The sequence below is a fragment of the Symsagittifera roscoffensis genome, chromosome 5, assembly GCF_963678635.1.
Source record: "Symsagittifera roscoffensis chromosome 5, txSymRosc1.1, whole genome shotgun sequence".
In the NCBI taxonomy this organism is placed as follows: domain Eukaryota; kingdom Metazoa; phylum Xenacoelomorpha; order Acoela; family Convolutidae; genus Symsagittifera; species Symsagittifera roscoffensis.
The window spans coordinates 53,780,442-53,799,119 of NC_087066.1; the positions used below are offsets into that span (position 1 = coordinate 53,780,442).

General features: G+C 36.1%; 1 protein-coding gene across 7 annotated transcripts in view; it reads right to left on the bottom strand.

The window, feature by feature from the left end:
• Positions 1 to 528: 528 nt before the first annotated feature.
• LOC134846385 (uncharacterized) overlaps positions 529 to 18,678 on the bottom strand; it is a 30,162-nt gene continuing 12,012 nt past the window's right edge. For 4 of the 7 annotated variants that reach the window (XM_063863713.1, XM_063863715.1, XM_063863714.1 and 1 more), the window contains exons 2-8: positions 14,986 to 16,098; positions 12,099 to 12,319; positions 11,632 to 11,909; positions 10,209 to 10,371; positions 8,399 to 8,683; positions 2,512 to 2,609; positions 529 to 803 (exon numbers count right to left, since the gene is read on the bottom strand). In XM_063863713.1, the coding sequence (XP_063719783.1) occupies positions 611 to 803; positions 2,512 to 2,609; positions 8,399 to 8,683; positions 10,209 to 10,371; positions 11,632 to 11,909; positions 12,099 to 12,319; positions 14,986 to 15,826 (2,079 nt within the window). In that variant the 5' untranslated portion in view covers positions 15,827 to 16,098 and the 3' untranslated portion in view covers positions 529 to 610. The remainder of the gene's footprint in view (positions 804 to 2,511; positions 2,610 to 8,398; positions 8,684 to 10,208; positions 10,372 to 11,631; positions 11,910 to 12,098; positions 12,320 to 14,985; positions 16,099 to 18,678) is intronic. The other 3 variants (XM_063863716.1, XM_063863712.1, XM_063863718.1) reach the window with 1 other exon arrangement.

The following is an 18,678-nucleotide window of genomic DNA, read 5'->3' on the forward strand; positions in this document are numbered from 1 at the left end:
TGAGAATAAGATCGCAGCTCTATTGTTCTAATTGGCGATTAACCGATTGGCGCACGCAATACACGCATCTCCAGTGGAAAATTGAAGTGCATATTTAATTCGTAATTTGAAGCCTTGGTATCGAGTTTGAGCCCCTGCGTTTTTTTGCGGTTTTCATTTCAATTTTTATTTTGATATTTCTACTATACTATGCTCTGGATTGCGATCATGACTGGTCAGCAAAAAGACGAATTTCATTTCTTGAAATCTACATAGTTGAAACGAGTTAGTAAAATGTTTTTTTTTTTTTGGAATTTGGAAAATCGGTTAGCTGCTACCAGTCTCTATTTCGGTATTACTTATCTGAGGTCTAAATTTCCTTAACTTAAATTTCCTTGTCCAAATTTCTTCAGACGGTAAGGTTTTCTAAAATTTTGAACTAACTCCATGAGATTCTAAATCGAGTAAGTGTAAATGTAAAAACCGTGAAAATGGATAAAACTTCTGTCTTATTTTTGAAAAAACGAAAAGAAATGTCAATATGCGTAATTCTATATCGTACGGTACAAATGATAATTCGAAGAAACTTTAAAAATCAATTTTCTGCATTTTTTTGTAAAGCGAAGATGAGTTAATCATTAGAAGAGCTACACTGTCTGGTCATCGGGGGTGTCTGGATGGAGAAGTTAGTGTTAGTGAAGCGTCGGCGGAGTGCACTGAGCAGTTCGGGTCCGTCTGGTAGTCGCAGATGGGACGAGAAGGCGACGAATGTGAAGTAAATGACGTCATTAATGAACACCATGCTTCTTAGTCTATGCATGTACCTGCAAATTGTAGCGAGATTTGATTGTTTTTTTTTCGAAGAAACCTTAAGTTTTTTCGGGGATGTACAAATATATTTTAGCTCTCCAGCCAGAAACCTATCATGAGGCTAACTAAACTATGGCTCTTATATAAGAGATTACATGCAAATTGCAGCTCATGTGCGAGTTGAACTTAATATGGTTGCTGGTCATCATCTGAAGCAATGCACCAAAACACCACCAATCGATGACTAAAAGGTCCTGTGTGCTACTTGCACGCAACTGTTTATCAAGCTTTGAATTATCTTACGCGGAAAGTCACGAATATTGAGATTCGAAATTAAAAAAAAATACCTTTTGAAGCCAAAGACATGCTTTTGGAAGTAATTTTGCAAGGCCCTACGAATCGCCGGTGGTAAATTAAGGAACCTGTTGTCGATGTTGAACAGATCTTTGTTCCAACCACTCTCAAAAAAGGCATAAACCCATTCAGTACGGTGGGTTCTTACTGCCGATTTTAATGCCTCAAAGAAAATGGTCTTAGTGATCTGAGTTTTTCAGAGTATTTTACATGGAACACTGAACAGAGCATGAACTTCCAAAACTGAACACAGGCTGAACTTTTTGTGTAATTGTTAAGTATCAATGAACGTAATGGAGATTCTTATAAAGATCGTGGTAATTTTTTTTAAGGAAAAGTCTTGGAAATTTGATCTCTTGCGATTTTACTTTTGATTTTAGTGTAAACTTTATAATTAAATTCTGCGGCATCGTGTTAAGTTGCATGCAATCGTAATGGTTTTGAGTCATTAAGTTCAGTTCAAATTCATTTGCTAAAAAGAGTAAAAAGAATGTGAATTAAGAAAGCGTAAATAGGGCGAAAAAAGGTGAATGACTTTTAGGTTAGATAGTGGATTTCATTTTTTAAATTTTCCAGAGGAAAAAAGATTTTTTTTATCCAGTTTTCTCTAAGTTTTATCAACAAAAGTGTGGATCATGTTTTTGAAATTTACAGAGCTTCAACGTGATATATATTTTTTGATTTTCGAAAGTTTTAGAATTCGTTTTGCTGTTTTACTTGAGTTAATTGACACTTTTCCAACTGTTTGTTGGTAATGTTTGTGTAATTTTCCTAGCGATTTAAGGATTTCATTCCCCTCTCGCTAACTAAGTTTATACAGAATTTTGGGAGAACTTTTTTCATTTTTTATTCTATTTTCAAGTTTCAATAAACAATTAGGCATCGCCAAAAAGTTGTATGCTCTTTGCTCAGCTACTAACTATCCTTGTTGATCTGACCACTCGAATAGTGGAAAGGAACTTTGGATTCGGGTCGGTTTTCAGTCAGCCAGTTTTGACTTCATCAAGGAAGACTCAGAGGGCCTCAAGTGTGGTATCATATTAAAATACTGTTGGTCGTGATTCGGTTTCTTACAAAAATTGAAAAAAAAAATGAAAAACCACTGCTGAAAAACATTCGTCTGAAAATTTTCGAATTTCAGACTATTTTAGACGAAATTTAATCAGACTAAATATGAAGATCAATTTAATTGTGGTATAAGTTTATCATTATTTTAGCTATCGTTATTATTCATCAGTGCAGTTTCTTCATAAGTTATTTTTCATTCTATAATTGAGTTGCGTCGGAACATTCCGTGCTACCTACACAGCAACCTGCTATGCTTGCTTGAATTAGTTTCAATCCTTGTTATTACTTAACACTGTATACCTGGGATGAACTCTCTCGCAGTATCGGTAGAGCAGGAGATATGTGCGAGACAGTTGCACAGTCTCTAGCTCAGAGAAGAAAGCCACGTTGAATTGGATCTGAAACACCAGAAAACTATTTTAAAAATTTTTTAGAAAACGAAATTGTTTTTCTCCTTTTTTCAAAGGCGATTCATATTTTTGAACAATTTGCCTGACAAAAGACGGACAATTTGCCTTTTGGCTACCTCACAAGTTTGTTCGCATTTAACAATGTCTTGGAAACTACTGGCAGCAGCTCGTCACTACTCTTCAAATTTCAATTCCTTGTTTTGTGCAATTCAACCTAGCAGGTAACGTGTGTGTTCTGTAACTTGACTCACATTTCGCAAGAAAGGAAATCAAGTTTATCTAAAATAACCTTTTTTGCCTTTTCAACTAAATTTAAACAGAGACGACTCAATTTGATAACGTTTATTTATCTTCACAGATATCGCCTCAAAATTCTCAGAAGACCCATTACTTATCAAATTTGCGATAGCTTGCCTCGCCAGTTGAAGACCAGTGACTACTTCAAATATCTGCTTAAGATATGCTGCGAAAGATAACTCATTTTTGAGTTGGCGTTGGTTCATTACGTATAACTTTTTTATACGCCACGGGACAAAGTTTCGGAGAAAATCAGAACAAAAATTTGGAATTGCTCAGCTTCAACAAGATCGGTTGAAGCGCGTACAGATCGGGAATGCTGCTTAGGAATTCCGAATTTTTTGCTACTAAATTTTCCAGTTTTTCATTATATATATTTACTAAAAAACTAGAGTAATGGCACACTACAAAACTTATACGCAATGAACCGTATATGTAATGGACTGTTGCCGTTGGAAAGATATTCTTGATGCAATTTATGGAATATATGTTAATTTTCAAAGCTACTACGCTGGTTGTGTTTTTGGCGACAGGTCGTCTCATAATAATGGGAACCGGAAATTCGAACCATAAACAATTGAGTCTAGACGTCGAAAAGTGATTAATTGAGACGAACTACATTGCAAAAAAGTTGGAATTTGAGCTGCCATGTAATTCAAAGGCAGAGATATATTTTCAGTCGAATGTCTGATCTAAAAATTCGGGTTTTCGTCAAATATTGATACCCGCGAAATACTCATGCTGAATGTAAGCGTTTTTTTTCGGCTCAACTTGTGTCTGCTCAATGATTGTCGGCCTTGTTTCCGCTTCATACGTTTTATTCAGTTGCTGTCGTATCTCAATATATTACTACGAGGTTTCTGATGGTTGCTCTGAGTATTACTGAGTTTGTTATTTTCCAGTTGTCGACAGTTGTGTTGTGAGCTGAAGTTAGAGCTAATTCGAAATCATTTTCTAGTTTTGAATCTGGTATGACTGCGCCTGATATTCCATTGTATTGCTTGTCTGTCTCTAGTTTGAACATAATTATCTCCTGTTGTTTCGGCTGTAGTATTGTTTTTTTGTCGACAATAAATGTCAATTTTTGGCGTCTGTAAATTTTTGCGTTTCTTTCCTACTTTAATTTCAATCATATGCAATGTCATTTGTGGGAGTTTTAAAAGATTTCGGCTATGATTTTAAGAAGTCGACCTGATGCCATTTTAACAAATGAAGATGGCATTGATTCTAGTGTGGATACATTATCGCTAAGGATTAAGGGCACCTGCGCATGCACCAGTGTCTATTAGAGCTTTACGGCTGAGATTGTTAGAAAAGATTAAAGGAATATAGTTGAGACTTTTTTTGTCTTCTAAGGTTAAGATTACATTGACTTCTTTTTCTTTTTGTGTATTTTTTGTTTTATTGTTTGTATAAAATTGATTATATATGGACTGTAGATTTGTGTGTGGAGTTAAGAGTTTTTTTGTTGGCTAGGGAAAAGAAACTGGGCTCCTCTCTGTTGGGTCTGGAAATGCATGTAAGGCTAAGTTTTGGAGTTTGACTAAAAACTCTTCTGGTTGTTCCTCTTTATGCTTAAATTTTAAACTTTCTAACTTGAGTTGGTGTAGTTTTCTCAACTTAGGATTACAAAAATGGTTTTTAAGAGCCTGTAAAGTTAAATCTACATCGGCTTTGGTTGATGCATCAAAAGTGTGGAAAAACTGTAAGGCTGAATCTTTCAAGTGTAACTTGAGATAACCTACTTGTTGTGGTCTAGCTACTCCTGTGACGTCTATTATGCTTCTAAATAAAGATTCAAAATCTACCCAGTTTTCTAGTGTTGAACCTCCAAATTTTGTTAGCGAGACTGTTGAATGTGGAATTGGTACTGTGGGCAGAGCAGCGACAGGGGCTGTTGCTTTTGAACTGTGTGCTGTCGATGTGCCTAATGATGTCAACGAAGTTGTCTTAGTTGTTTTTATTGTTGTTCCCGTTGTTGTTGTTGCTGTTGACATTGTTAGCCTATTTTATGCTTTCTTTTCCTACCAATTTTTTTTCTTTTTGATCCTATCAATGTCTTTATATGTGTTTTGTTTTTCGGGTGTTGCTTCATTATCTTTATCAATTTACTGCACAGTATGGATTTGTTAAAGCATTTTAATTAACCTAGACCAACTGTTGTAAGCGTGAAGAGAGAGTAGTGAGAGATGCGCATCTTGAATTGACTTCCTTCAAGTGTTTTAAGCTCGGGAGATGGAAGATTTCTTCAACTAGATCAGTCAGTCAGTTCGTAAGTTGTCAGTTTTTGAAATTCGTGGCCGTCTGCTTTTTGATTTTCTTTCACTGTCTTTTGGTTTCTGAGTTGCCTGTCCTTTCTATCACCATGTCGTATCTCAATATATTACTATGAGGTCTCTGATGGTTGGTCTGAGTATTACTTAATTGGTTATTTAGTCACTTTCCAAATGACGAGGAAAGTTCTATGCCCGAGAGATATATCGGATGTCGTTCACTTCGCAGGGCGGTATTCCTCTTGAAAGCTCAAAGGACAGAGAAAGAAGTTTAGGCAGAGCTTTAAATTTCGAGTCAAGCTGGTCACTCTAGCGGATATCTCTCGAGTGATTTTACAAAGTTTATAAACCAAGAGTATATGTTATTATTTACACTCATCAAATTTATTCAACAAAAGTATCAGCAAAGGTTGGCCACTCTGTTTTTCATCACCAAGCCTTTTTCGGAGTTTATTATTTGAGTTCAAATGTTTACTTCCTGTTTCTTTCGTAATGGTGTTTACTAGTCCCCTCGTTCACAACTTTTTGTTGTCTCACGGGAAATATAGTTCATGGTCGTAAATAACAAATAGGGCCTTGAAGTATTGGGCGAATCTCTTCTGCATAAGCGACTTCGCCCGAATTTTTTATAAACAAAATCTATGATTTTCGAAAATGTCAACTTTGTGATTTGTTGACCGTTTTTTGGACTTGTCTCGATAACTAACCTGCCAAATCTGATATCAATGGACACAACAGTTTGTTGGAAGCTTAATTTAACAATTTGCTACGCATAGTTTCTTCTAGGCTATTCTTTACTTTTTTAGTTGTTGAAATTACGCTTTTCATCCCGCATTGGTATAACAAATTCAAAAATATCAAAAACATACCTCCAGCTTTAGCTGGGCCCTAGGTGTCTTTCATTTTGGTTCACCTAGTGTTTTTCTCTTTTTTTGGAGTTTTCGCCTCTGTTAAAGGTGTCCTTTGAAAAATGAGAAATTTTTGGATTTCTAAGTTCAGGTGTTCTAATGTAAGCTACGCTTCTAATAGTTAAACTGGCTGCTGAATAAATATTTCAGTTTATCGAAATCTTTCCCCTTTCTAATTCATTCCCTCTTTAAAGTGAGCTGGGCTCACCTGAAGTTTATGAGGCATCAATTTGTTTTAGTTAACTGCCTCGCGCTCTCATATATTGTAAACCATCGGTGAAAATATTTCACCTGTGTCTAAACTTTTTCCTTCGGAAGAAAGGATGTTTTACCATTTCGAAATTGTTTATTGCTTTTGTTGACTCATCTAATCAGTGAATTCTCTGCTGATTAATGACAGTATACTGACTTCAAAGTGTAGACTAATTGGTTTCTGAATTCAGCGGCGACCTCGAACTCGCCTATAACCTGGAATCCGTCTGTATCAAATAAATTAATACCCCCCTCCCGCCCCCATTAAAATCTTTTTCCGCACTCGATCGTTTCATTTCATCAAGAGCTTTGTCGTTAGCCATTGTAGCAAGTGTTACTCCAATGCACGAAATGGTTACTATAGACAAATCCCGAGTCTTTTTTTGTTATACAGTCCGAAATTGCCAAATCGCCACATTGAGCGTCTGCTGTTAATGAAAATGGGTCGTTTTGGCTTTTCTTAACTTAATAAAGAATTACGCGGATACTACCGAGTTAATTGATGAGAAATTTATATCAAATGAAGCCTCTTACTCAGCCTAACAAAGTTCTAAAAGGTCAAATAGCCTAACAAAGTTCTGAAAGGTAAAATAGCCAAAAATTTGTATAAGAGAAATAATTTTTGGTTGAGAGCCAAAAAAACTTATTCTTACTACATGAAAATCAAAATCTTTGCTTAAAAACGGTACCCAAAATTTCTGCGCAAATTTTTGGAAGTTTTATCTTTCTAGAATTTTGTTGGGCTGTGTAAAAGGCTTCTTTTGATATCAATTTCTCATCAATTAAATCGGTAGTTTCCGCGTAATTCTTGATTAACAAAAAAGCTAAAACGCCCCATTTTTGGGGTAGAAATTCAGTTGAAATTTTTAAAAATCAGTTGCACCATATTGATTTTGGTGAAACTCTAAGCATCTTAGTCTCTTCACTTTTTATCTTATCTCGACCCAATTTGAGATAAACGAGTTTGAAGTTTTAATTTTTGTCCGGATAATTTAAATCAGCACTGTATTCGGCTCAGCTTTCATTCAAATTCCGTTTTCATTTCAACACTCGTCTAGAGTAAGAAACTTTAAAATTTCAGAATGGAATTTATACTTAAAAGTTTTTCATGCCAAAATTTTTTCTCCCTGAAACCATGTTTTTGAATTTTCATTAAACGCCGTTAAATGTGTTTCTGGACGTGTTTTCTGTAAATAGAAAATCATTCCAGGCATCATTTTGAAGATTTTAGTTGTGCTTTTATTGAAAATTTTTCTGTTTTCTTTGGACTTAGTGACTCTTCTTTCCTTTCCTGTCTGCTAACTTACAATGCTATTTTTGTGGTATCTCAAGTGATGCGAAGCTCCGCTTCGCCTCTATGTACTGACTATTGTTTACTTTACTATAGCCCAATTGTAATAAGCAAAAAGCGCGGATTCAAGATTTTTGCGAAATAAGATTTCCAAAATTTTGTTCAGTTTTCTTTTCTACTAAGTCTGTTTTGAGTTTTCGTCTCCCAAAACACTTGAAAACATAATCTGTATATATTGGCTGGCAGAGAAGGTATTTTCAACGTCATCTGCTCAAAATGCTACTCATAAAAAGTATATCAATCAAACTTCAGCGTGTTTGTTTTGATATTTGCGAACATGTTCAAGAGAACCGTCCTCACCGATTACCTTTTTGAAGGGTCGCTTTAAGCTTTAACTAGGTCCACAATCAAGCCATTGCGTTGCAATCAGAAAACCAGCTCTGAAAGTTGCCTAGGGTGAAAAAATCTTAGAAGGAATTTGTGTGATTCAGAACTGTTTAAAGCACTTGTTTTCTCCAGCAGTATGCCGAGAGTTTCTAAATGCTGTGAACTGGGGAGTATTTCCCCCGGTTGCAAAAGAGGTGAAGTTTGTTACTTTGTATGAAGGTGGTATATGCTCAAACGTTGAGTTATTCATTCATGCGGGTGGCGATTCTTTACTTGGTACCAAGGGGGCTGGGGGAGGGGGGGGGGTAAATACAGACCATAAATTAGGGTATCTTAATCTTAAACCTGTTGGACCCCTTTTGACCTTACCAGTGCCTTGTGGATGTGCTTAAGGATGACCCGGCTGTCCTGATTGGATGCTAGCGACTTCATTAGTCGACTGTTGCCCAGGTAGGGAAGACACTTGAGGTGGCGCACTTTAGGGAAACACTTGACAAGCGACAGGGTCGAACCACTGGCCGAGAAGTGCAGAGTTTCTACGTTGGGAAATGTCTGTTGCTCCAGATTGAGTCTTGCATTGTAGACCAGTGAGTCATCTATGCTGATTTGAAGCGACTTCACTCGGTTGAACAAATTGAGTAGGTTGTCCAGGACCTGTAACAGCAACCTCTCTTATTGATCCGACCAGCAAAATAGATCAACTTAAACAATAAAAGTAATATTTTTTTACTTTATCGGTTGCGTAATTTATCCTACACCTGTTGCTACAATCTAACTGTTGACCCGACTAATTAAACCCTCCTCCTAACTTTTAAAGCTTTAATTCGCCCCATACTTGACTATGCAGCCCCCGCATGGTCCCACGCATCAAGTAACACCTCCATAAATTGCCTGCAGGTTGCCCAAAACCAATCCCTTCGCGTTGTTACTGGATCAAATCTAATGAGTTCAACTGCCCACCTGCACAGTGAATCTGAAATCCTAACGGTCAAAGACCACCATACCCTTCTGTCATCTCAATTTTTTATCTCTACCTATCGTTCCCACCATCCCATTAATTTTATACATTCACATCCCCCTCCTCCCCGTCTACTTCGCCCCTCAATTATAAGCTGCTTCAAAGAAGACATCCAGAAAATTTTAACCGACTTTTCAGTCTACGCAAACCACCCTCTAGTTCTGGACGACCGAGACGAAGTCTCCACTTTTATTTTTAACTACTACAAACCAATTTTAAAAGACAACCATACCTCCCTTGTAACCAAGTTCCTAGCCGAAACCCCTCCGTCTAAAGTTATTTGTATCCCTCCCCCAAAGATTGACCCCTCTGAAAAATCTCTCCCACGTCCCACGCGCTGTAAGCTCTCCCAACTCCGGTCTGGCTACAGCCGGCTCCTTAACACTTACCTATCCCGCCTCGACAGCTCCATCTCCCACCTTTGCCCAACCTGTTCCCTTGCCCCCCACACAACATGTCACCTTTTCAACTGCTCCCAAAACCCCTCCCCACTCACCCCAGCAGACCTGTGGCTTCGGCCGGTAGAGGTTGCTAAGTTCCTTGACCTGGAGACAGAAGAGCCCAACCCGACCCGCGTGGGCTAACAACAACAACAACAACCCGACTAATTACGCTTGCGAATAGCAAGCGTTATCAAACTGGAATATAAACTTTTTTCTAGTTAACAACTAGTTTAACAAAATCAGTTGAATCCGTTAGCTTAGCTGTTAGCCGCAGCCAAAGGTAGCTGGTAGTAACAGAACAGAATGCCTGTCAACAGAATTCTTTTCTGGGCATATGTGCCGTTCAAATGGCAGTTCCATTCGAAATTTTATTATTGGTTGTATTTAGTTTTCTTTTTTTTTTCACTTTTTATTTATCGCTTTTTTCACTTTAAAATTTTTTTCCAGCTTAAATGCTTTCGGCTGATACATATCTGTTTAGCTGCCTATAAATTTGTTTGAAGCACCAAATTTTTTAAATTGGTTTTGTGCTTAAGGAAGGGTAGGTGGGTGGGGCTGGGGTGGTATTTTGGGAATTTTTTTTCGGCTCACCACCAAATTTTGTCTGCTAAGTATCCGCTTAATGAACTTTGTTCTTAATGCTCATTTAACACTGACAGCTGTATTTTTCCTTAAATTTACCCGCATTCTAGACAAACGTTAAAAAAGTTATACTAACCCTGATGTCGGTTCTGTTGGAGAGAGTGTGCACTGAGAGGTGTTTGAGGTGTGTGACCATCTGCATCATTTCACACCCAGGCACCGTCAACACCCATTTGTCTATGTTGTTCACGTCCACTCGCTCCACAGGATTGCCACTCTCTATCACGTTGCGAACGAAGCTGCAAACAAGTTCCTTTACAAACTTAAGTTCAACAGCACAACCCTCAAGTTTAACTTGAAGCTTGAATTACTTTCTTTAATGTTTATTGCACAAGCGAGTGTAGTGTTATATTATTAATTTCTTTTTTTCCCAGCCCAACGCTCAAATAGCAGTGCTTGTTAGTGGAATTTATGGTGCGTAGCATTGGCAATTAAATAGCACTTGTTGTATCAGCTATATTGGTGGCTTGTGTTTGCCGGTTTTCAAGCGATATGGCCCAGATGCGAGGATGTGGGTCTGTTAATCTCCAGCAGCGGGGTTCGACTCCGGTACTTATTGAAAATAAGTGTTAACTGTTATCGCCGTATTGGTTGCTAGTGTTTGCATATTGACAGCAATCATTAATCTCCAGGTCGGGGATCGGTCCCGGCGCAATTTCAAGTTTTAATTTTTTTTGTACCTTTTCTTATTTCATTTTCTACCGTATTATTTTTTCCACCTATTTTCGCAAAATGATCAAAAATTGCTTTGTAATTCAAGTTTGGCATTTTATGCTGTAAAACTGGCCTTTTTCATTTTCAAACAAAAACATACTCCTTTATGATTAATTTGAGAAATAATACAGTTTTTAAAATTGGTTCTGCTTCATAAGAGGCTCACTTTGATGTATTTGCTCATCAATTGACCAGGTGGCTTCAGCGTATTTTTGATTGACGAAAAAGAGCGACAAATGACTCAAATTTGGGGCAACGTTTTGGTTTAGAATTTTGCCACAAAAATTGCACCCTTTTATTCTGACAAAGTTCTAAGCATTTTTTTTTCAGTATATTTCTATTTTTGTCCAAAATTAATATGTTTTGAGAAAAACGCATTTGTTTTTTCAATTTTGTTTTATTCTTTTAAAATCAGCACTGTATATTATCAGCTGAAAACCATTAGCCGAATTCATCAAATAATTGAAAAAAAATTAGGATAAAAAAGGCGAAAAATAAAAAACAAAAGCGGAAGTGAAAAAGTTCTAGAACTAAAAGAAAAACCAAATTTCGAAGTTGAAAAAGGTGGTATTTGAAAAGCAAACATGCTCAAACTATATTTGTTAGCGAGCAGGTCCCCCGAGTAATTGAAGCTTATGATCAAATTTATTTAATGAAAAAAGTCTAAATCCCGGTGGCTATCTCTAGTGTAAAAAATAATTAATAGTCGTGTTCGTGAACGTTTGAAGCTCAGGTTTTGTCTAGAAAAGCCTCTGAATGATTTGGTTTATGCTTTGAAAACTCACTTTTTTAGAATTGATTCAGTGACACCCCCGTCTGAATTAGCTTTGACAGTGATCTCTTTCAAATTCACCAACTCTCTAATCAACACCTCCAGAGCCTCGAAGAAGCCCTTGTACGTGGACACTTTCTGAGCGCCCACTTCGTCTTTGTTCTCATTGGTAAGTTTAGCTTGTTCAATCAGCACCAAAAACTGAAGGTTGGAGAGAAAGGATACTGACTGGAATGAAGTCTCGCGGTAGTTGTGGAAAGAAATGTTCTCAAGATGCAACCGGCATAAATTCTGGAACAAAATACACGAAGGGCTAATAAAAAATCTTAAAAATGCCCTAATTTTTTTTACTTTCCGAAATTTATATGCATATTTGTACAACTGGCTGTTCAGTTCTCACGAAAAAATGACGGAACCCATTTTTTATACTAAGTTGTCTTTTCCTCGAAAAAACAAGCGAGTTGCTTTTCATGCTTTTACCTGGAATAGTTCACACCGAATCCAGGGTATCGGCTGACTCATCAGCCTCCAGTCGTATTCTTTGATGATGAGGGTCTCCAGGTAGCGACATTGTTTTCCGAGAAGAGTGAGAAAGTCCTCCAGCACTAGTTTGTAAGTACTCGCGTACTCGAAGTCGTTTTTGAAGCGTAGCGATACAGTCCTGAGGCAGTTGCGTTTGGAAATGAACGTCCTTTGATGATCTGAAAAACGGAGAAAAAAGGAATTAGGTCATAGTTTGATCAGACTTTGGATAAAAAGTGATCGGGTAATTTGATTAAGTATTTTAGATCAACCAAATTGAATTCGCAATTGAAATCCCCATAGTAGCTAAAAAATAGCGCAGATTTATTCAACAGATGTTAGCGCTGCGAAAAAAATCTAAAAACAAACAAGAATAGCTTGTTATTGTTCAAGTAGCATTGAAAGTTCCGACCAATTGTTGTCGCTAATACAATTTTTTCAAAGAGTTTTCCGATTTTCTTCGAACTTCGCGTTTTATTGATACTACGGGGATACGGAGCTAACTGACACTTCAAAAACTTCGTTCGGCGCTATTAGCCCTAATTACTGTCTAATAGTCTAAAAAATCGTCTCTTTATTAGCCTTTGATGGAGAGTGAATTTGTCAACTCTTTGTTTTTAATTGCAACGAAAAGTAAAACAATTCGAACAATTTTTCATCTGGACTCAGAGAAAGATTTTTCAGAATTTTCAAAGACAGCTCAGATAAAGACCCGAAAAGCTTCAATGTTATTTATCACACGATCTTGTTTAATGTGATTTTAGGGTGGCTAATTTTGTGTGAAAAAAGTACCCGAATACTTCAATGATCGGAACAAAAGGTTCGAAGTGCTTTTTGAAAGCTTGTCAGCAGAAAAGAAAATATATTTTCTTTCAGTATTGGTGTAGTCGGATTAAAAAATGAATTTGCATTCAAATTAATTTGTCAAGTAATCGAAAATGAATAGATGAAGGGCTCGCAAAGTACCCACTTATAATATTCCCTAAGTGATCAAGAAGATCAAAACAGCATTTGATCATATGAAACTAGGCAGATTTAAAAAAAATTAATACCAAAATGAATAAATAACAATTATTCTAGTTTATTCAAGTATAAATCAGTAATGCATCCTATTTTTCGAAATTAGACAACGAAAATACAAAATATATTTATGCCAAGCCCATTTTGGATTGATTTTGAATTATTTTACAGTTTTAGCTGGAAAAAACATATTTTTGGATGGGCACTTAGCACATAGTGGTAAGGCGGTCACTCCGAGATATTCAGGTTGTGTAATCGATCTCTCGTCATAAAAATGATCTCACTTGACCTCAAGCTTAAGGTTTTCCACAGCTGGACCGATTCCGGTTGCAATAGTGGTACTGTGTGAAAGCTGTAGACGCAAAAAAAACGGACTTGAGTCGCAAAAAAAATTTCGCTCGACAAACTAACTCAGTCTGGAATGCGAGGAGATAATTGAGACGGACTATGCTTAGACAGAAACCACCATTCGAACACGAATATGCATCAGCCTGTATCAGATCTCAAATACGAATATGTATCAACCTGTGTTCGGGTATCATTATATGATGAAATTAATGTATGAAGCAAAGTTTTGTCAACAAATGGCTTAAATTAAACAAGAAAAGCTGGTTGCTGTGCATGAAGCATAGAATGTTCCGGCCATATTCTTAAAAACCGCAAAAAAAAATTTCATCTTTTTTAAAATTAGTGTCGTTCTGCGTGGTGATAAAAAGATCTAAACGAAAATTTTGCACCGAGGATTATTCGACAGCCATAATAAAACAGAAAAATTGGACTACTTTTTTCAATAAAAGACTAGAAAAACCAAAAACAAATCAAAAAAGGATAGCTGGCTACTGTGCAAGTAGCACAGAATGTTCCGACCATAGTCTTTTTAAAAACTACATAAAGCTTTTATTTTCAAATTAGTTTTTCTGCGTGGGGTGATAAGAAAGTCTGATGTAAAACTATATTTTAGGCAGTTTTGACATTCATAGTAACACAGGCAAATAAGACCCAAACTTTTTTTAGAAAATTGACAAAAAAAATTCAAAAGATTCCAATTTTTTTCTTCAAGTTTCTTAGCAGAAAATTTTCCAGTTTTTTTGAAGTTTTTGTTTCCCATAATGGAGATACAAAAACTCTAAAATTAATTTTACTTGCCGAAAGTTAAGTTTTTAAGAGTTTAACTGTTAATTTTTTCCTAATTAAGCTGTTGCAAGCCTGCTCGCTTGCTTTATTCGCTCGAATTCAGACGAAAAATTTAAAATTTTTACCCTGTTTTTCCAAACTGGGAAAACTTAATCAATTTTTTTTTAACGTTGTTCGAATCACGACTGAAAGGGCTTTAATATGATATATTACTCAACCCAGTCAGATGACTTATTGTGGTACCTGGTTTTTGCGTGGAAAACAGTAAGAAAAAACTTAAACAATCGAATAAAATACAAAGTTCCTCCCCATTTTCAATGGTCGGAACAAATATTTTCCAAAATGTTTGTTGCAGAATTTTTAGAAGTTTTTCAATCCAAAGCTGGCGCTAAAAAAAAACTTGGAGTAAAACTAAACTTTCAGGGCTTGAGTTACAGTTTCACGGCTTATCCTTTTATATTAAGGATTTTTAAACCAGTTTTTCTCAAAGTCTTAGAATCGTTCAAATTACAACTTCAAGGTTTTAAAGATGAAAAATCACTCGAATCTTTCCGATGGTTACTTGCGGTACTTGATTTTGCGTGGAAAACAAAAAAAATGAAAGAGAACTAGAACACACCCCAATATAAAGTTCCTACCCATTTTCAATGGTCGGAACAAAAAGCATTCAAGAAACTTCGATTTTGCTTACCTAAATTTGAGGATGAAATGTCGATTTGTACGTTTTGGAAGCGACACAAATAAGGATCACTTTCGATAATGAAAGCCCATCGTTTGCATACAAGAGATACCACAGTTAGGAGGTCCCGCCAGGAGCAAAACGAAAAAATACGAGACAAAATGTCATCTGAAAGTTGTGTTATTTCAATGGAGCTCAAACAGCCCTCTGAAGTCGTTGACGTTTTTTCCAAGGACGAGGCGCCGGATTGCAAAGACGCAAACTGGCTTGTAAGTCTGGACGCCTGATATGACCTGGCGACTGGGTCAGCTCCTGGACAATTTAGCCCAGCGCTGGCGACTGTAGTTACGACCTCGTCGCTGCAACTTCGGTTTATGTAAGTCGAGAAATCGGATCCGTCCAGATAGTTCGGGTCTCGGATGATGAATGTGCTTTGACCTTTGCTTGGCATCGTTCGCTGGTTGTCCCAGTCCGGAAACTGACCCTGACCAAAACTCTTGCTGTGGTGAATTAAATTGGACGAATGGTTCATAGAGTAGACAGAAGAGTTAATACTTTTGTCTTCGTCGATCGACCGGTATTTTTGAAGAACATTCGCGTTTTCGTAATCTCCGATATCGTTCTTAGAAATATGCAAAAATGAGTTTTCGTTCATATCTAGGTCCTCGACCACTGCTCTGGGCGCTTCGTTGTCGTCAATAAATAAATACGATGACGTAATATTCGAGTGATCGCTAGTCATCATGGCATTTTCTGCGACTCCATGATTATACAAGTTTTCAGAATTCACAGGCGGCTTATAGCTGTCTAATGTGTCGGGAAAGTTGTGTGAAATCTTGAAGGAGGAATCCATTTTCAACTTTGAAAAGACTTGTTTGTTAAGATCTTTCAGCTCACAGATAAGGAAATTCAACGACAGCTTGACAAACTTCCGTCGATCGGAGTCTGAAAAAAATGGAAAAGTGACAGCGTTTACGGGGTAAACTGGGTAAATAGATTTGATAATAGCAGGTAAGAAAAATTGATAGATAAGCAAAATAGTGACGCGCTTAAAAGTGAGGCAAGCTCACTTTCGTATACAGAAATTGGTGTTGATATTTTATGACGTCAGTTAATTCCGCAATTCTGAAACAAATAAAAAATTTATTAGACCGGGAAAAGTCGGTTCACGTGGCTTATTAGCGAACTTCTTTTGATGTGATGATAAATGCCTTTAAAGAAAGGCATTTCTTTGAAAGAAAACAATAAATTCTACTTGAGAAAAAACTGATCTGAATATTTTAAAATTCTACTACGCCAAATCATATCAAATACTTTAGCTTGGACTTTTCGAATGGACGCAAAACAAATAGAGTTATGGTAAGAAAAAAATGGGAATTTGTAAGCGTTGATTACGCGCTCTGCTAATACGACAAGTTATGGGAACAATAATACCAGCTCTAACCATTTGACGTTTTGACAAAGTGAAGTTTTTTAAGTTGCTATCACCTTATTTGGTTAATTCTTGGAAAAGCAAACGCGAAGATCACAATTTCAACGCAGTAATAAAATAAACCACTTCAGTTTGCCGTATTTAGATTATGTTTGAAATCTAAATTTTAAGACCAACTAACGTTGTTTGGTTTTTCAACTTTTCGGTTAACTTATTTATCTGCTCTTTGTACGTTGCAGTTGAATGATTAAAGTGACCATATGATAATATTTTGTGCCTTTCTTTTTTGCAGCCATTTGAATTTTTTCTGCACCTAAATTGCTAGTTAACCTTAACCTCCTGTTAAGCAGACCTTAAACTGATAAGTTTTCAACCAGGAAGTTATATTACCTGCAAGTTTTACATTTACTTGCTTCAAACGAAGCCAGTTAAAAGGGCAGACATTTTTAAAATAAAGAATAAAAAAAGTTCCATAATATAAAGCGTGAATAAGTGCAGAAAAATAGAGAGTAATTAGATGTGAATTCACACAAATTGCCTTATAACCATTTTTATCTTAGCTTTTAAAGTAACTAACTTAGAAAGCCATTAAAAATCAAATTAAGCTTAAAAAAGACAAATTTTGCTGCAAAGTTGGAAAAATTGTCGATGTAAATAGCAATGAAATCTAGTTGCTTTTTTGAGAAAAAAAAAATTGATTACCAAATTCACTCACGCTCTCGGAGTCCAGGTTTTGTTTATCTTGCACAATTTTGTTTAAATTTGTTTAAATTATGCAACAGTTTTAATTGACAATTTTTTTCCCTGTGTTCATTTCAGCGCGTTAAAGAAACCGATGTTAAAAATTCGAAAAAAATTTAATGAAAAGATTCATGTCTAGTCCGTAAATGTAAAATTTGCAAACAAAATTTCGAAAAAAATAGACAAAAGAATTCTAATAAGCAATTTGAACAGTGACTTTCGGAAGCCAAAACTGAGTTTTGAGCTGAAAGATTTTTCGAAAAGCAAATTATCTGAATTGTCCAGCGTTACAATTAAAGCTAGCCTTGTCTGTCGCTGTAAAATATTCACAGAACGTTCCGACCACAATCAACATTTGGAACTAAATTCAAATCATTGATAAATAATTTCGGTTTTTACCAACAAGTTATTCTCTAATACTTAAAAACCAATAAAAAATTAGGAACCAATGAAGAATTCTTAATATTAAGCATAATTCTTAGACTTAAACAGATGAACAGAAACAGGTAGCTCTCAATTGTGCCGAGACGAGTCTAAACTCGTCTCGGCTGAATTCGCAGCCTGAATGGTAAAGCGGCTGAAATATCTGATTAAAAGACCATCCAGTGCAAATCAGTTTTTTTGCTTCGCTGAGTTAAGTTAGTTGCCTCAGTCAGCTATTGTAATATATCATCGGTTTTTTCCATAAAAAATATTTAACTTCAAAATGTTTTTCTTTTGTGCAGACAGGACTGAAATTCAGCTTCAAAAATAAAGTAAAAAACAAAGTTTAGGAAATTGTAAAAGCACAAAGGAAATTAGCTTTTTAAGTAGGATTGATTTCTTCGATCGTTAAATTAATAAGAAACATTGCAACATTTATATCCGTTTTTTCTTGATACAGAAAATATTTTTTTCTTCGTTTTTTTCCTATTCAAATGAAGACTCAAACAACTTTATTATGATGTCATGCTTGACCTCGTACGAGTTTTTTTGTTTCACGCGGTCAATTTCAGGACAAAAAAACGTAACCTCAGAGGGGAAAAATTGCTGCTATCAGTTAGAACTCTTGAATGCTGCTACAAATTTCCTTTCATGTCGTCTTTAAAGTTTATAACTAGCTGTTTATAAATACAAACAATCAAACAAGACTGCTCGTATCAGGGCGAAGCTCTGAATGTTCCGACTGCTTTTGAAGGTTTATGGAGCAGCAGTAATAACATAAAAACATTATATGAAATAAAATAAAATGAAAATTTTTTTTTCTAAAATTTGAAACTTTTTATGAAAATCATCCCCCCACACGCCATATAACGTACAAAAAGATAGTTTTCGTTCCTTGTAACACATCAATTATGGCAAATAAGCTTCGTTCAACCAATTTGGAACAATTTATATGACAGATTAAATCTCCGCTTACGCGTTAATAGCGCGAATTATATCGCGCGTTAATTGTCCAAAATTGGTCAAAATGGTCAAAATGGCAATCTTTACACCCTCATAACTTAACGAAAATGATCACAGGTGAAATATCTTTTCAAATTTGACCTCAA